Raw genomic sequence first — 17,862 nt, 5'->3', positions numbered from 1 at the left:
TTAACGCATCTCTACATATCTAGCACATGGTAAGAACTCAAGTATTCCTTGTTACTTGCTAAGGTCAGATGAACCAAGGAATTGCTGGTAGCATGGTAAGGATGCACCAGGCACGGGCCAGTCTGTTGACACAATAAAGAAGACATAAAAGTTGTCCTCTTCCAATTCAGTTTTGTTTCCTTGATGCTGGGGGTTGAACTTGGGGCCTCACGAATGCTAGGCAAGTGCTCTACCACTGAGACAAGGGGACTTCAGGTTCAAAAGGAGTTCAGGGCTAGCTCGGGCAAATGCTAACACTCAGTGCCAGTGGGTATCCATTGGCATGTTCATTGCTAGGAGCATTGTGACCCACGTGGCCACCAGCATGCTGCTCAAAGTGACAGCTTGTGCCTTGCACTCACATATAACTTATCTGAACTTGGCTTTTGGCCAGGAAGTAAGTGCGTGCGTGCGTGCGTGCGTGCGTGCGTGCGCGCGCTGGTAAGGACAGTTATGGGCCCTGTGGAGGAGCTGCCCAAGTGCCAGACGCCTGTGTTAGAGTTGATCAGTTGGTAGAACACGGGTGTAGCATACACAAAGGTGATGTATGCCTGTAAGTCTGGTACTCAGGAGGTGGAGGCAAGAAGATCGGGCATTTAAGGTAATCTTCAGCTGCAAAGTGTGTTCAGGACTGGCCAGGGTTCCTGAGACCCCACTGAAAACAAACACACGGTGCTAATTGTGTCTCTTGTGGGGTGTGTGGCTGTGTGAGTTCCAGAGCTGGACCAGGAGACTGCCCACGGTGGAGAGAGCAGGTCAGCTGTCCTAGCGTGGTGAGGAAGGATGCCCTGAGCCTCTTACAAGATGAGTGGGCTGTCTATTTCAAAACTGTTAGCAGGTTAAAAAGCTCCTCTGTTACTAGACCAGTTGATGGCTTCGCAGGTCTACAAATATAGTGGTCAGCTAGATTAATTTGTGCATTAGTCGTGCTCCTAGGAATCAGAGTGGACCTTTCTTTCTTCCCGCTGTACCTTACATGTGACACATTTCTTCAAAATGTAGACTTGTTATTTTTGTTCACGGGAAAGTCAGGTTCTGATAGAGCTACTTGGAATGATTTCTCTTGAATATAAAAACTGGTCCTTTGCTTATGTCCTGGAAGCGTCAGCCGTTCTCAAGATTGTAGGACCAACTGCTCACTTCCTTTTGCACGCCTCCATTCTTACCCTCCAGTTTTGGAAAATATGCCCCATGGAGGACATTTTGGTTCGCCTGGAAATCGATGCTCGGCCTGTGTCTCGGCGCCTGGTGAGCCTCATCTTCAATTCTTTTCTGCCTGTGAACCAGCCAGAGGAGGTGTGGTGCGAGCGCTGTGTCACACTGATCCAGATGAATCGCGCGGCGGCCAGGAAGTTCTATCAGTACGCCCATGAACACACCGCCAGCACCAACATAGGTTTGAATCTCTGCTTCCCCGAATCCTGCTGCTCCTCCCCCAGCATAGCTCGTGATGCTACAGATAGACGCTCAGTGTTTGTCATCTGAGTAAGCTCCGTGCTCTCTGGCATCTCTCAGTGGTTTCCCTGAAAGTCATATCCTTTCCTGTCTGAGATTATAGTTTTCTAATTAGAAAGTTAATTTTATACAAGGCGCGTGTATTGATTATCTTAACCTCTTTAGCCAAGCTCATCCACGTCATCCGCCACTGCTTGAATGCCTGTATCCAGAGGACCCTGCGAGAGTGCCCGGAGGCCCATAAGGAGTGCGAGAAGGAGAATGCCAGTGTGAGTGGCTCTTGCTTCACAGTAAAGACAAGTAGCTGTGCAGGGGAGGGAAAAGAGTGCATAGAGCACTGTGATTTCATGTCCATAACCTTGGCTGACCAGTGCCTTCTCATGTGCTCAGAGCTATTTGAAGTTAGAGTTTGAGCCCCTTGTACTCTCCCTGCATTGTAGATAGAGTGTGGGAAGCTTTCCCGGAGACTTAGCTAAGTCACCATGTAGATTGTGCCATAATCAGCAGGCAAACTGCAGGTCAGCCTGGCATGAGAGGCAGTTGGCATTGGCAGAAGTGGGTGAGCACCCTCCTGTGGGCTGCTGTAGCCTTATGGCTGGGATTGAAAATGACTTTGCAAAAGTGATTGTGAATTTGGTAAGGTACTACTTGAGAATTTCTTTACCCTTGTGGCTAGACACTACTGAGAAAGCTTGTAATACCAAGTTCTGTGTCATTAGAAAAGACAATGATTTCCATTGTACTCTGCATAAAATACCTAGCTGGTTATATAAATTCTCATTCTAGGTTGACAGGACTAGAATACACATCTTTGCTACATTGTAACCCATGTTAGACAAAATGTATAACTTGTTATATAGGTATTCTAAGAACACATATGTAGCTAAAATATTTCATTGTGGTTTTGGCCTCCTGTGTTCTGGGTTTATAAGCATACACTACTATGTCCAAGTTTTGAAGTCAAGTCTTTTAGGGTTGTCTCATGGTGCAAGGCATATACCTTTAATTCCAGCACTCAAGAGGCAGAGGCAGGTGAGCTCTGAGTTCAAGACCAGGCTAGTCTACAGAGTGAGTTCCAGGACAGCCAGGGCTATATAGAGAGACCCCGTCACAAACATACACAAAAACAAATGAACACACAAATGATTTTATCATGGCTATCCAGTAACATCCGAAGATACTCTCTGCTAAAATAAAATTTTGGAATAATTAGTTAGGAGCCTTGTATTGCTAAAATATTTTAGCCTAGCCTGCTAAAATAAAATAAGGAACTATTGCTTAAGAGCCTAGTACATTATTCAAGTGTTATTCTCAAAGGGGAAATGTAGGTTTCATAAATTTTAATGAGGCCGTTGTGCTAAAGTATTGAGCTTCTGTGGTTTACTCTAAAATAAATAAACTTACTTATGTTTCTTAAGCTGTCAGTATGCAGTGATCACGTGCTATAATGCTCAGTGTAAATGTAAATGTGCTCCAATAAATTCCTTTTCTGCTCACAGCGTTAAAGCACAGAAAAAGTAAGGCTAACCCCAGAATCAAACCTATGATCGGTTTGTCACATTATTCTTCTGGTAGCATCCAAATCACTAACAGGTTGCTTTATGAATCTGATTGGCCTTTCAAAGCCTTGAGTGCATGCCGACATCGCTAACTGTGGAGAAGTTATGTTTGCGTCTTTGTATTCTTTGAACATCAGTTTTGTAGTAACATTTGAGTGGTTAAAACTAAGCTGAATCAATCCTCCTTATCTCGGTGTTAGAAAGCCACTTCCTTCATCATGTGTCTGTCTCCGTAGTCAGTCTCTGTTGTGCAGGTCACAAGCCAGGTCTGTTGATCAGCTCTCGGAGAGGAATTTTGGTATGCAGGCACCATCATTGTAATGGAGAATGCAGGGACGGCTCCCTACAGATCCCCCTTTTTTTATTAATTAATGATAAGGCTTTATATTTTTACAAGCAAATAGGTCACCCATATGTTGAGGGATAGAGGCAGAGGTTGTACCTTCCCAATCAAACATTAAGACTGTGTACAAGAGTCGCCATCAGGCTGTTAGCTTGACCCGAAGCGCTCTCGACCTGTCCTCTGCCGTTTTTCTGGGAAAGGGAGACTAGGGCAGGCAACCCTTATGCAGGACAACATGCCTCCCAGAGAAGCCTGCATACTGGGCAACTCTCTGTGCGATGCCTTGCTAAACATCCCTCATGGGCTGCTCAAACCAGACACTCTACCCTGTGCAATGAGCCTAGGCTCTGGGTGTGCAAGAGCTGTCTGGCCGGCGGCCTATTGCTTAAGCATTGTTAACCAAATGTCAGTGGAAGCCCCTTGTTTTAAAGTTACAAGCGCTTGGGCGATAACCATCTTGTCTCTCTTAGTTTGAGCCTTGAGCCTACAGACCAGCCAGAGAAGTAACACCAATCCGCAGCAAACGGCTGCACCAAACAATCCCACCCCCACCCCTTAAGCGATCTATGATGACAATCTCTCCGTCAAGGACAGGAGTTAATCTGGATAATAATAGCGGCTCTCAACTCCCGGGGAGAGGGTGGAGTTTCAACTTTTGAAGGTCCGAAGGGGCTCTTTGTGTGAGTCTTTTCGGGATCCACAGGGGATTCTCTTCATCCTGTGGAAAAACACATAGCTCCCCTGGATCTTATGAGAATAGGATCCGGTTCTCTCCAAAGACCAGTTAAGATATCTTTTTATTTTACCATTTCCTTTGGCCTTTTAGGTTCTGAGGTTTGGCGCTTGGCCTCAGTATGGCCCTGAGCGTCAATGTTTATGAGGCTTTAAAGCCCCAGGCATCCTTTGGCCTCTAAGAAGTGTTGAATAACATGCATGGCCTTTTCCCCTATCAAAGACTGGGAAAGCCATCTGTAATTTCCTCTGCTCCTCTAATAGTAAGAAGGAGTGGGTACCAAATAATGGGGGTGTTGATGGAAGTACACCCGCTGGATTAACAGGTCTTTTAAATTTACCAGGGTGTGACCGGTTATCCCCTATTTTCTCTCCCTCCTTTTTTGTTTCTTTTTCATCTAGCTGAGCTGTTTTCTCTAAAACTTTATCTCTTGAGCTTTTAGAGTCATCAGAGCTATCAAGATTTAAAGCTTTAAACTTATTTACAGAATCATCTAACAAATTATTCACTCCCTTGTCATTAGACATCCCGGGAGGTCCTTTTTCCTTATTCGTTGTTGTTTCTCTTAACAAATTATTCACTCCCTTGTCATTAGACATCCCGGGAGGTCCTTTTTTCTTATATTTTATTGTTGGGCACGCCCCATCTCTCACTACATTCGGTTTCTGACATGTAATTCTGGACTTCTTTAAGATTGCTACAACAGTGAGAAAGGTCAAAATGGCTCCTAGTAAAAGCACAGAAGCCTCTACACTAACCTCCCAAAATAGCAACATTTCCAAGCCAAAGTCCAGAAAAGACATACCTCTCCGAATTTACCATCCTGCAGTTCTGAATCCGCCCCGTTAGAGGGGTCTCCGCGGTGCCAGTGATGTTAACAAGTTCCCGGGTTTCGGCACCAGATGTCCCGCGCTATATTCTCGCCGGCAAGAATCACACAGGACACTCGGATCCTTCTGCAGGAAAGCTTTAATGCATCTTGAGAGAGGAGAGCATAAGCTTACCAGAGCGGAGACCCTGAGCCAAGAATCCCATCCCCTAATAAAGGCTGGCAGCAGCCGCCTGGGACGTGTCACCCTATGAATGGCTTCAGCTCCTCAGGCCATATGAGCCACGGGATAGGCAGAGATCAAAGAAATGGATAATTACCCAGCGCCTGTGAAATAATTTACATTCAGTGCCTGCAGGCACCATCATTGTAATGGAGAATGCAGGGACGGCTCCCTACAGGTTTGCACTCAGTTTTCTGGTACAGGGTGGCTGTGTATTACCAGAACAACAGGAAAATATATACAGTTTTGTTTTTTCAGTATTCCATAGAAAGCTATGATTTTAGGGGTTGTGGACGTCTGTGAGTTCTATCCTGCCAGCCTCAGAAAAAAGTCTTCTGCAGCAGTTGCCTTGCAGTGTAGTATAATCCCATGCTCTTTGGGTGTGTGGTAAAAAGCGTTTGTTTCTGATTTAGAGACATTTTGATTCATACAGACTGTTTCACTAAAGCTTATTGAGTTAATGTAGCATTTATTTCTTGGGTGGAATTTGGAAACAAATCTACCTTTCTGATAGGGATGGCTTCTAAAATAGTGAAGAAAGCTTTACTGTGCAGTAGAAGTTGACGTTACCATTTTTACATTGTTTTGTGCCTGCGATTCTGAGATGTGCTTTTAAAAAAAAGTACATTTGTCTTTTAATACTTGTTGGATTCTTTCACAGTAACAGTATTTGTGTCTTAGGTTCTAGACAAAACCTTGTCAGTGAATGACACTGCGTCCATGGCGGGCTTACTAGAAGTCATTGTGATCCTTTGGAAGAGTATCCACCGAAGTCTGGAAAACAATAAAGAGGCCAAAGGTTATACCATTAACAAGTTTGCATCTGTGCTTCCAGAGTACCTGAAGGTGTTCAAGGTGAGTCTGGGCCATTCTCACCAGTAAAGTGCCTTGTGATGACATCGGTTTCCTCTGCAATGGAAGTTCTGTCTCGTGTGCACACAGGAAGGGTGTCATGAGGTTAGCACCTCTCCCTCTGCTGTGTATCTTTAGTACCCATGGGACTGTCCACGTTGAGCCCTTAGCTTTTCTTTCTGATGTTGGAGATCTAATCTGATGTTGCAGTTTTAGGAAGAGGATTCAGTTCTGTGAACAGAATATTCCATCTTGTAGGCTCTACCTAAGGTGTTTGAGGGCACACGGGAAGCAGATCACCCTGTAGTGTGAATTGTGTCTGTCTTATTAAGGCAGACAGATCAGATCAGTTTAACCAAGAGGTATTTTTAGGCTCTAGGGAAATAGCTTATTTGGTGAGGTGCCTTCTGCACAGTCTTGGGTACCCAAGTTTGATCCACAGCACCCATTCTAAAGTGGGGTGTGGCAGTGTGTACCTGTAATCCCAGTGTTGGGAAGACTGAGGCAGGAAGATCAGGGCTTAGTGGACAGTTTTAACTAAATTGGTGAGGTTTAGGTTCAGTAATAGATTCTGTCTCAACAAAAAGGTAAAGAGTGATTGAAGAAGATGCCTGCCAAAAACACATACACATACAACCAAGCTTAATCCACCTTCCATGCCCCCATGTGCTTTTGTAGAACATGCACAAAAAATATTTTTAGCTGGCAGATAAAAGATTTTATGCTTTTTTAGTGTGATGTTTAGGAGTATGTGTAACTTGTGGGGTGGTTAAAATTGAGCTACTAAGTGTGTTGCCTACATATGCATCACACATTATACTCTATTCAGGGCTTTCAGGAATATTTCATTGCTGTTGATCCTTGCCTTCATGTTTACCATAGATACCGGGAGTTAGGGGTCAAGGTGGCCACAATGATGGAACCCAGGTGGATAATACATCTCACTTTAATTTTGTACCTCTTTCTGCTTATTTTGAGGAACTCATCAAGATGGCTCGTTTAGCTAGCCTGCCTGACCTGGGGGTCCCCTTGTCTCTCCTCTCTGAGGACTGGAATTACAGATAGGCTGCCTCTCCCACCCAGAATTTACGTGGGAGTTCTGGCGATTCTTATTCCAGTCTTCAAACTTGAGTAACAAGGACTTTAGCTACTGAAGCCATGTCCCCATCCATTATGTGCTGTTCTTGGTGGATTCTGAGCAGTTAAAATCTGCTCAGCTTACTCTGTCGTACAATCATAGGACTAGTTAAGCAACAGTTAATGGAACTTGGCACACTTTACGCTTTACCTTGCCGTGGTTCTGTTTATTGAATCTTTACTAGCACTCTGCATTCTAGGAGGCGGAAATTGACTGAGTATAGGCACTTCCCTCTGGGTTGTACCAGCTTATAGGTGTAGGATCTGATCAGACGGAGGTTTACTTTGTAGCTGCAAAGCAATGCATTGCCTCTGATAACATGGTCTGGTTCGTCTGGTGTGATATTGTCTGAATGCTCTGTTACCTTAAGAGTCGTGTTCAGCGTGAGAAATTACTCAGCTTTTCCCTTTCACCTGACTTGTTCCACAAGTAAACATCAGTAAACTGTACTGCTGCGCAGTGAAGGTGTAGAGATGTCAGGGTGCTCCCTCCATTCAAGTAATCTCAACCTCAAACCCTAGGGTCACCTTTAGATTTTAGGTCCTCTAGATATTGAAATAACTATTGGAGTACTTTTTGAGCAGCTGTGGAAATAGGTTATCAGGGAAAATGTCCTGTTGTCAAATCCTGTGTTAGCTTTACGTTTCTTTTTGTGTTTGTAGGATGAGCGCTGCAAGATTCCTTTGTTCATGCTGATGTCCTTCTTGCCAGCCTCTGCTGTCCCTGTGTTCAGGTACACTGCCACAAAGCAAGAGTGTCCTCTGGGGTTCGCTGTCACCTACCTACTCTGTGTTTCCTGCCTTCCCCTCTGTATGGAGAGATTGTCAGGATGCAATTTCAGTGGGCTCTGAGGTTGTCAAAGAGACCACGAGGAACTCAGCTGTGACTTCACCTGATGTCTGGGCATGATCTCCATATCCAGAGTGGCAAGCTCTAGAGCCCGGGGTCACTGCCGACCATACAGGGCTCCAAATGCTTAGACTGAAATGAGCTGCTGGGATCCATTTCTCTGATTCTCTTTACACCATTTGTAGTTGGCACACAACCTTTTATGTGGCTGATGAGCAAATAGACGTTTGTGTATATGGCTATCACGCCTTTGGTCACTGAGCTTCTATTAATGTACTAATTCAAAAAGTATGAGTATGTCTTCTGTGAATGTGTGTCTGTGAGTGTGTGCGTGAATGTGAGTATGTATGCCTGTGAGTGTGTGAGTGTGTGCGCATGCCTGAGTATATGTTCTCCGTGTGTTTGCAGGAGTCTGAGGAAGTCAGAATTGGAGGTGCTTGTGATTGTGAATCACCATGTGGGTGCTAGGAACTGAATTTGAGTCCCGTACAAGAGCAGCAAATGCTTTTAACCACCAAGCCATCTCTCTCTTCTTTTTTATTACGCAGTGGAGTTCTGCTTAAGACTAAAACTTACTTGGTTTTATTTACACTCAAAAGAAAATAATGTTTTTTTTTTTTTTTTTTAAATATGCTTTGTTTGTATGCGTGTTTGTGTACACACATGCACCACAGAGTGTGTAGACGCCAGAGTACAGCCTTTGAGAGTTAGTTCTCTTTGTGGATTCTGGGAATCAAGCTCAAGTTGTCAAGCTTGGTGGCAAACACCCTTATAGTGGGAAATTACCAATACGGAGTCAGGTAGAAATATAAGGGTATTTAATAGGGAAAAGCCTTACTTACAGAGCGACCTAGCCAGCCGGTAGGTCAACAGTCTGTACCGCAAGTACCAAAGAGAAACCGAAACCGCAAACGCATACGTCACTCTGACCACGCCCTCACAAGCCTGGTCAGGCACACCTGTAGCCAGCCCCTAAGAAGGCATGGCTACAGCTTCCCCTACACACCCTTATCTGCTGAGCTAGTTTGCCAGCCTCCAAAGTGAATGTTTTGTGGCATAACAAAAATTAATGTCGTATTTTTGTCTTTTGTTTGGATATTTGGGTTTCTAATTTTGTGTGTGTGTGTGTGTGTGTGTGTGTGTGTTTATGTATGTGTGTGTTTTTTTGTTTGCTTTTTAGAGAAAGTAAGCAGGTGGAGTTGGGTGGGGAGGATCTGGGGGATGGGGAAAGGGGAGAATGATTGGTATTATATGATGTATATGTATATATGAAAACAAAACAGGAAAGTAATTGTGCCCTAAATTAGGACCTTCTCTGACTCTGACAGCTGGCACTAGAAACAGAAGGTGTGGGGCATGTCCTTTTGCAGCTGCATCTGTTAAGGGTTTCATAGGGGAGCAGGTGCCAGTGTTAACTATGAGGCCCGTGTACCCTTCATGAAATCAAATTGTGTCCTGGTTTTCCTTACCTGGTGGGACAGTGGGGGCTTTCTGTAGAGACACTAACCTGGTTCTCTGTACTTGGCTTTTCAGCTGTGGTGTGATTTCTGTTCTGAGGAGTCAGGAGGAGAGTGCCACAGGCAGGAGCTACTGTACCTTGCTGGATTGTCTCTGTTCCTGGGGGCAAGTGGGGCATGTCCTGGAGCTCATTGTCGACTGGCTGCCTACAAGGCCACCTCAGGCCAAGGTGGGTATACAGCCACGCACCTCTCTGCAATGTGGAGAAGAAGGGGCGCCTGTAAACCGTACAATGTTCTGAGAACATAAGCTCTAATTGCCTCCTTATCCCACCGCTCTCCTTCAGAGTAATTTGGCCTCTAAACGTAAAGTGCCAATCAGTGACACGTGCCCGGTGAAACCCGAGTTAGCGTTGTTGTACATGGAGTATTTGCTGACCCATCCAAAGAATCGAGAGTGTCTGCTCGCTGCACCCCAGAAGAAACTGAACCAGCTTTTAAAAGCCCTTGAGGGATCCAAGGTAGCTACTAACCTTGTAGGTTAAAATGACTTCAAAGTGTAGTAACAGTGGTGTGGTAAGATGCATAGTTTTCATGCTTTGGTGCTAGGAGGTTTGCAAGCTGGGAAGGAATTGAGAATGAGCAACCAGAAAGACTTTGGGCAGGAGAGTCCGGGAGCAATGCCGTTTCCAGGACCTGTCTCCTCCCAAGCAGTATTTAGAGCCTACATTTCTCCATGGTTTCTAGTGTGTCCGGGTGCCAGTTTGTAGCCCCTTGTCTCGGAATAGGCTGTCAATGAGGAAATGCTAGCTCTCTTCAGAGTCTTCAGCTGTATTTTTAAGAATCTTGGAAAGTGTGTGACATGAATTCACTGTGCCCCAAGTGCCCTTTGGAATCCTGTTCTTCCCCTGCTGCACTGGCCCTGATCTCCTGTGGGATTCTCAGTCAAACTGTCCTCATTGCTGCCACCCAGGAAACAAACCGTGGTCCTCGGGGGCAGTGGTCCTGGGGCCTTGTGTACCTGCTGACTGTGTTGTGTGCTTCTAAAGCTTGCTCGGTCAATAGCATTCAGGTGCAGGGAGAGCTGCCACTGCAGTTACCCTTCTGGCTTGTCTATAGATCAGGCACTTTTCCACCTTGCTTTGCTTTGCTGTGTTCACCCGCCATTCAGAATGTGTCCCCGGGTTGCAATTTTACAGGCAGATCTGGAATCACTTCTTGAGTCTCCAAGTGGGAATCCCCTCAACTTCAACAAAGCAGCTGCCCTGCACGCCTTTGGTCTGTACTGCCGGCTGAGTGTCCACCTTCAGTACACGGTAGGCTGTCACAGCAGTTCTAGTTCTAGCATTGTGAGCATTGTGCGTCAAAGCTGCTTTTGTTCATTTGCGTCTGTGTTGTGTCGGACAGTTCTGCCCAGGAGAGAAGATTCATCTGTCCATCTTGAGCGAAACCGGGTCTTGGTTGGAAAACAAAGTTTTACCTCTTCTTCAAGACCAAGAAGAGGAGTACCTGAAGCTTCGGAGGGACGTCTATCAGCAGGTCATCCAGGTCAGCAGCCGGGACACGGAGCTCGGGCTGTATAGACCCCGGTGCTGCTGTATAATACCAAGAACGGCATTTCTGTTTTGTTTGTTTGTTTGTTTTGGTTTTTTGGTTTTTCGAGATAGGGTTTCTCTGTGTAGCTTTGGAGCCTAACCTGGCACTTGCTCTGTAGACCAGGCTGGCCTCGAACTCACAGAGATCCGCCTGCCTCTGCCTCTGCCTCCCGAGTGCTGGGATTAAAGGCGTGCACCACCACCGTCTGGCCACATTTCTGTTTTTACAAAGCACATTCTGCATAATTTTAATGTAGCTTTAACATGTTGTATGTGATGGGTATTTAGTTAGATTGGTGGAACTGCATAAAATATCCATAGAGTTCTTATAGAAGCAACGTATGATTTATGGAAATTCCTTTGTAAAACAGTTGGAAACATTTGCTCGTAGTACTAGTATGTCAGAGGAAAGGCTTTGTTGGGCTTGACTGCCTTCCTTTTTAAATGGCTTTTGTTGTTGTTGAACCCATGTTTGCCTTACAGACTTACCTGGCTGTGGGTAAAGACGTTGTCATGGTGGGCCTTGGAGACCCTGAGTTTCAGATCCAGCTTTTACAGCGGAGTCTCGGAATAATGAAAGCAGGTACTCAGCATCTTTTCTCCATTACAGCAGTGTTTGAGAAAGCAGTGCGCACTGACAGCTGGTTCATCCTTCCATCCCTCACTCTCTCCCTCTGAAGATCAGAATCTGACTTCCAAGCACTGACGTGTAACACATAGTGGCCTTTGTTTATTGGCTAACACTCCTCACAATCTCAGAGCTGTTTCTCATGCCAGGCACAGTGTCGTCTAGTTTCTGACAGGGTCCTTGGGGTTCTGCTGCCTGGGTCAGACTTTTCCTCCTGACATCTGTGTAGAGACAGTCCCAGAAGAAGGCTGCAGAGTGGTGTGGCCAGCAGGTGGCACACCTGGAACCAGAGCCAGTGAATGCCGTCCTGATGCAGAAGCGCCACAGAGCTGTCACCTCCCAGCTTCCCCGTCCCTGACTTTGATGACAGAGAGGCTGGCAGCAAGTGGGAAAGCATGGAGCAGGAGTTGCAGCTGAGAGCTTACATCATGAGATACAGCAGAGAAAGGGACAGCTCACTGGAAGTGACAGTGGGTTTTGAAACCTCAAAGCCCACCCCCCAGTGACACACCTCCTCCAACAAAACGACACCTTCTAATTATTTCTAAGTATTCAAATATAAAAGTCTATGGGGGCCATTCTCATTCAAACCACCACATAAGTTAATATTAATTATGCCCAGGAAGGGTACTCTTTATAAGCCCAAATGCATATTCTAACAAAGCCATTTCCTAGCACATGGTTGGGTGGCCAACTCTACATAAGCCACAAACTTGTGGTATTCCCACTACAGTACAGTACATAGATCATTGACAGGTACCAAACATAACAGGGCTGTGGGAGAAGATTTCTTACTGAAAGATACCAGCCCAATTAAAAAATAAGGTTTTTTTTTTAAGCTTTATTTATTATGTATACAGTATTCTGCCTTCGTGTATGCATACACACCAGAAGAGGGCACCAGATCTCATTATAGATGGTTGTGAGCCACCATGTGGTTGCTGGGAATTGCACTCAGGACCTCTGGAGGAGTAGCCAGTGCTCTTAAAGCTCTGAGCCATCTCTCCAGCCCAAAGGTTGAATTTTTAAAAGTAAAGACTATAGGAAATCTAAGGCTTTGAAAGCAAAAGGCCATTGATACAGAACAATGCAAGACAGCTGGCCTCTAGCATCTCAGAGACCAAGGCTGTCACATAGAGTCAGGAGATGGTGTAGGAGGTCGTGCCACAGCTTACAAGTGAGGCTATCCCCATGTCTTGCTGTCCTTGCTGCAATAGCAAGCCCATTTGTCTGTTGGCAGGTATTTGGCAACCTAAAGATGAGCATACTGGGAAGAGCCATGGAGCCAGTACAACTTCAGTTTCAGATTGATGGCTTGTCTTCTGGCTTTGAGCTGTGTCCTGGGGAGGACTCTTAGCACTGACTATAGATCATCACCGTTTTTGGCTGTAGCTATGAGTGCTGGCCTGTTAGCAGGATGTTACATACAGTGAATGAAATAACTTATGTTTAAAATTTGTAGCTTTCCTCTCCACGGTACTGAGACTACTCACTCTGAGGGACATGTGAGGAGGTGGCTCCTTTGTCTGTATATCAGTCAGGGTTCTCTAGACGAGGAGAAGCTACAGAGTACTCCGTATCTATAAAGGGGATTTATTACAACAGCCTCCAGGCTGTGGTCCAGCTAATCCATCAATGGCTGTCTGCCAATGGAAGGTCCAAGAATCCAGAAGTTGTTCGGTCCACGAGGCTTGATATCTCAGCTGGCTTCAGTCTGTGCTGGGATCCCGAAGAAGCAGGCTCTAATGCCAGTGGAGGAATGAACTTGCTGGCAAGGCAAGAGCAAGCTGGGAAATAGAGTAAGCTTTGTCCTTATGTAGGCTGCCAGCAGAAGGTGTGGCCCAGACTAAAGGTGGATCTTCCCACCTCAAAACATCCGTCAGATCTTAGTGGTGTCCAGGTCTAAAGAGCTTGTCACCTGTCTCACGGGTGGACGTTCCACAGGACAGATGTATATGAGCAATGAGTTCTCCCACACGTAGCTCCTTGAAAGTTTCTGTTGTGGTTTTAGTGATCTTGTGAAGCTGCTTATCGATTCTGGCAGCGTCTTAGACCTAGCGAGGATTCATAGAGAGCATCTGGGATGGGAAATCTGTCTTCCCTTAGCAGGAAAGTTTGGGGTGTAGTTAGCTTTGGTCTCTGGCAGAGCTTGCGGAATCTTCAGTCTAGTTCATTTTGTAGCTGAATGGCTTTGTCCTTCATATCCAGGCCCATTCTCTGGGCCAGTCCGTGTACTTACCAGGATAGTAGGCTGTACGAAGGGCACCATCTCTCTGCTTTCTTGCATGCCTGTTTTACATTAATGTGTCTCCTACCCTGGGTTTGGCCAGACAGCTTTCTGTCTGGTACCCAAAAGTTAAGGGCTACTCAGCACCCAAGCCATCTGTTAGAGTGGGGCAGGGTAACATAGGGTGTCCTTAAGCTTGCTGGGGCATTGCACTGTCTCTACTTTTGTAGCTTTTACTGGCAAGATTGATTAGAAATTAAAAAAAAAAAATGGAGGGACAATGTTATTAGGCTTATATACAGAATGAATTTTGACAGATTATGTACCTAGTCAGTGAGGTAATTGAAAACAAACAAACAAAAACCACCAAAAGAAACCAATAAGCTACAACCAAGTATCCGAAATTTATGATGTTACCAAGTGATACTGAGAGATGTGAGGTTGGATTTGTCCTTGATGGGTTTTTACCTAAGTATTAATATAAGAGAAAGTCTGTGTTTTCTAATTTGGGCATTACAGGAGTCATACTGCCAGTTGTCCACATGTAGTGAACAGAGTGCTTTGTTTACTGACAGTCAGCTGTACTGTTGTTACTGGGGAAGAAATCAGTCTTACAGTTATGTGGAGAAAAAAAAAATCAGATTTATATATTTAGCGCTGACTCAGTAGTGACGGCTTCTTCCATTCCTGTCATGTACATGTATTAAGCAATTTCAGCCTATTTATGTGCATAGGTAATTGGTGATTCTCCTTTTCTTTCTAGTGAAGGGATTTTTTTACATTTCACTACTTCTTGGCATTCTGAAGGAGATAGCTGGAAACTCCATGATTCAGAAAACAGATTCAGACGAAGAAGTTGCAGTGCTCTTTGACTCAGTCCAGGAAGTATTCCAGAAGATGTTGGAATGTGTTGCCTGGACCTTCAGGAAGCAGCCAGAAGAAAGCCTACCGGTATAGTCCTTGAACTGGCTGGGTCTTACTGGGCTCTGTGCTGCAGGTGGTGTGTGGTGGTTGGATGTCAGCCCTAAAGCTAAGCATGCCTGCATTCTTTAGTGGCATGAAGATCCACAGTCTTGAGCTCAGGGATTGAGGTCCCACGAATGTCAGGGCTGTAAATAGAGCTGATCTCTGCAGCCTGTGGTTCCAGGACCTCCCAGAAAGAATATATTTGAGAATATGCTCATTTTCGGAGGGACAGTCACTACCTGGGAGAATGCTAATTCCCATCATCTCCTGACTCCCATCATCTCCTGACTCCCATCATCTGCTAACTCCATCATCTGCTAACTCCATCATCTCCTGACTCACTCCATCATCATCTCCTGACTGACGACTCCATCATCTCCTGACTCCATCATCTCCTGACTCCATCATCTCCTGACTCCATCATCTCCTGACTCCATCATCTCCTAACTCCCATCATCTGCTAACTCCCATCATCTGCTAACTCCCATCATCTGCTAACTCCATCATCTGCTAACTCCATCATCTCCTGACTCACTCCATCATCATCTCCTGACTGACGACTCCATCATCTCCTGACTCCATCATCTCCTGACTCCATCATCTCCTGACTCCATCATTTCCTGACTCCCATCATCTCCTAACTCCCATCATCTGCTAACTCCATCATCTGCTAACTCCATCATCTCCTAACTCTATCATCTCCTAACTCCCATCATCTGCTAACTCCATCATTTCCTAACTCCATCATCTCCTAACTCCATCATCTCCTAACTCCCATCATCTCCTAACTCCCATCATCTCCTAACTCCATCATCTGCTAACTCCATCATCTCCTAACTCCCATCATCTGCTAACTCCATCATCTCCTAACTCCATCATTTCCTAACTCCATCATCTCCTAACTCCATCATCTGTTGACTCCATCATCTGCTAATGTCCCCATTTAGAAGTACCTTGGAGGGACCATGGTTTTCTGTAGATGGTGGAAAGCTCATAGGCTGAGATGATTGAGGAACTGGATCCTAAAAATCACCATTTTTTCCTAGCTTAACTTAATAGTTGTTTCAATGTCTGTGATGTGTTGATGTAGCTTTTGCCCAGTTTTAGAGGAGCCCAGACCCTGTCTTCCAGCTCCATTGAGTTGTGTCATTCAGAAACTGCCCGAACTGATGGCTTTATTTTAATGTTGTCAGTGGCCTGTCTTTCCTTCCTCCATCCCTCCTTACTATTGATACTTCTATTTTCATTTCATTGGTTTTTGTTGTTTTTTGAAACAGCTCAGATAGTCCTTTAACTTGCTGTGCAGCCCAGGCTTGCCTTGTACTCACAGAAATCCACCTGCCTCTGCCACCCAAGGTGTGCGCCTCCATGCCTAGCAGCCATTTCATCTATCTATCTATCTATCTATCTATCTATCTATCTATCTATCTATCTATCTATCTATTTGAGGCAAGAGCTCACTCTGTAACTCAGACTGACTCACCTCAGCCCTCCTTACTTAGCCTGGGGCAGTCTTAGACACAGGTGTGAGCCACCATACCTGGTGCTTGTTTTTAAAAAAACTGAGTCTTATCCATACTGACTGACTAACATGATTTCTTGTAGCTCTTTCATTCTGTCCAGACCCCACTCCATGAATTTGTTAGCACCATCCAGTTGTGGTACAAGGACACCACAGTCCACCACGGCATCCTTTCTACTCTGATTGCTGCGCCCGTGGTTGAGATAAGTCACCAGCTTCGGAAGGTGAGGACTGTTGATTCTGAAACTGCCATGGTCCTGACTGTCCCCGACACTGTGTCTACTTATAGTGCGTGGTTAGGTTTTTCCAGTGCAAGCTTCTGGTGAGGACTGTTTGCCAGTTTCAGTACTTTGCCATTCATGTCTAGAGCCGTGTGGCAACTGTGGAGCAGAAGCTAAGGGTATGCTGTTCCTGACTGAGATGGATATGTCTGTGGGCTCTAAGAGTTTTGAGTGAATTGATAGTTTCTCAGGATTCTTTGCTGGGGAAGAAATCAGGGGCAGTTGGGCAAACAGTGCAGGACTGCTCTAGACTGAATTGGGGTACAGTGGGTCATATCTCTGCATGTCTTTTTCTTTTTTCTTCTCATTTCTTAACTATAGGAAGCCTGAATATTTTTTTTGAACTTTAACCTTTATTTATTTTGAAGATTTATTGTTTTAGTTATGTATGCATTGTTCTGCCTGCATGTTTACCTGCATGCCAGAAGAGGGCACCAGATCTCATAACAGATGGTTGTGAGCCACCATGTGGTTGCTGGGAATTGAACTCAGGATTCTGAAGAGCAGCCAGTGCTCTTAACCTCTGAGCCATCTCTCCAGCCCAGGAAGCCTGAAGTTTTTAAAGATTCATTTATTATGTATGATCATTTTACTTATGTGTGTCTGTGTACCACATGCATGCTTGGTGCCCACAGAAGCCAGAAGAGGGTGTTGGGTCCTCTATCTCGGGGTACAGCTGGACTTACAGGCTGTCGTCAGCCGCTTTGTGGATTCTGGGGGCTGAACCTGCGTCCCCTAGCAGAGCAGAAAGCTCTCTTAGCAGTCGAGCCATCCCCCTAGCTCCTGAAACTTGAGTTTTGGCATCTTACTTCTCTGTCATTGCCAAAGGTGAATGGAAGACTCTTATTGACACAGACTCAGTCTAATTGGTTCAAGGTTGACGTGATCAGTGTGATCACCTGAGCTAACACAGAAAGTGACACTGTACCGTGGAGAGCGTGGAGGGTGCTCTTCTTCAGCTCCAGGATGACCCATGTGGGCACAGGTAGTGACGTGAGGAGAGGAGTAGCCGTAGGTTTACTGAGAATGAAAAGATGCGCTATCACGGTCATGCACTGCTTAACCCTGGACAGCCTGGGAAAAGAAGGTGCAGGTTCTCACTGTGCCACACCCCTGTTATGCTGACACTGACACCAGCACTCTGGGTATCATGTGGTTGTCAGATA

At 45.4% G+C, this 17,862-nt stretch overlaps 1 protein-coding gene across 9 annotated transcripts in view; it reads left to right on the top strand.

Moving 5' to 3' along the window:
• Positions 1 to 17,862, top strand: part of Ncapg2 (non-SMC condensin II complex subunit G2) — a 62,836-nt gene that overhangs the window by 22,900 nt on the left and 22,074 nt on the right. For all 9 annotated transcript variants that reach the window (XR_004770083.1, XM_035445137.1, XM_035445136.1 and 6 more), the window contains 11 exons: positions 1,213 to 1,435; positions 1,660 to 1,763; positions 5,863 to 6,036; positions 7,834 to 7,904; positions 9,554 to 9,707; positions 9,825 to 9,998; positions 10,677 to 10,793; positions 10,885 to 11,025; positions 11,556 to 11,655; positions 14,691 to 14,878; positions 16,499 to 16,639. Coding sequence is in view for 8 of the 9 variants with exons in the window: in XM_035445137.1 (XP_035301028.1) it covers positions 1,213 to 1,435; positions 1,660 to 1,763; positions 5,863 to 6,036; positions 7,834 to 7,904; positions 9,554 to 9,707; positions 9,825 to 9,998; positions 10,677 to 10,793; positions 10,885 to 11,025; positions 11,556 to 11,655; positions 14,691 to 14,878; positions 16,499 to 16,639 (1,587 nt within the window). In the remaining variant the exon portion in view is untranslated. The remainder of the gene's footprint in view (positions 1 to 1,212; positions 1,436 to 1,659; positions 1,764 to 5,862; positions 6,037 to 7,833; positions 7,905 to 9,553; positions 9,708 to 9,824; positions 9,999 to 10,676; positions 10,794 to 10,884; positions 11,026 to 11,555; positions 11,656 to 14,690; positions 14,879 to 16,498; positions 16,640 to 17,862) is intronic.

This window comes from Cricetulus griseus, chromosome 5, assembly GCF_003668045.3.
Source record: "Cricetulus griseus strain 17A/GY chromosome 5, alternate assembly CriGri-PICRH-1.0, whole genome shotgun sequence".
Taxonomy (NCBI): domain Eukaryota; kingdom Metazoa; phylum Chordata; class Mammalia; order Rodentia; family Cricetidae; genus Cricetulus; species Cricetulus griseus.
This window is presented reverse-complemented; position numbering and strand designations above follow the sequence as displayed.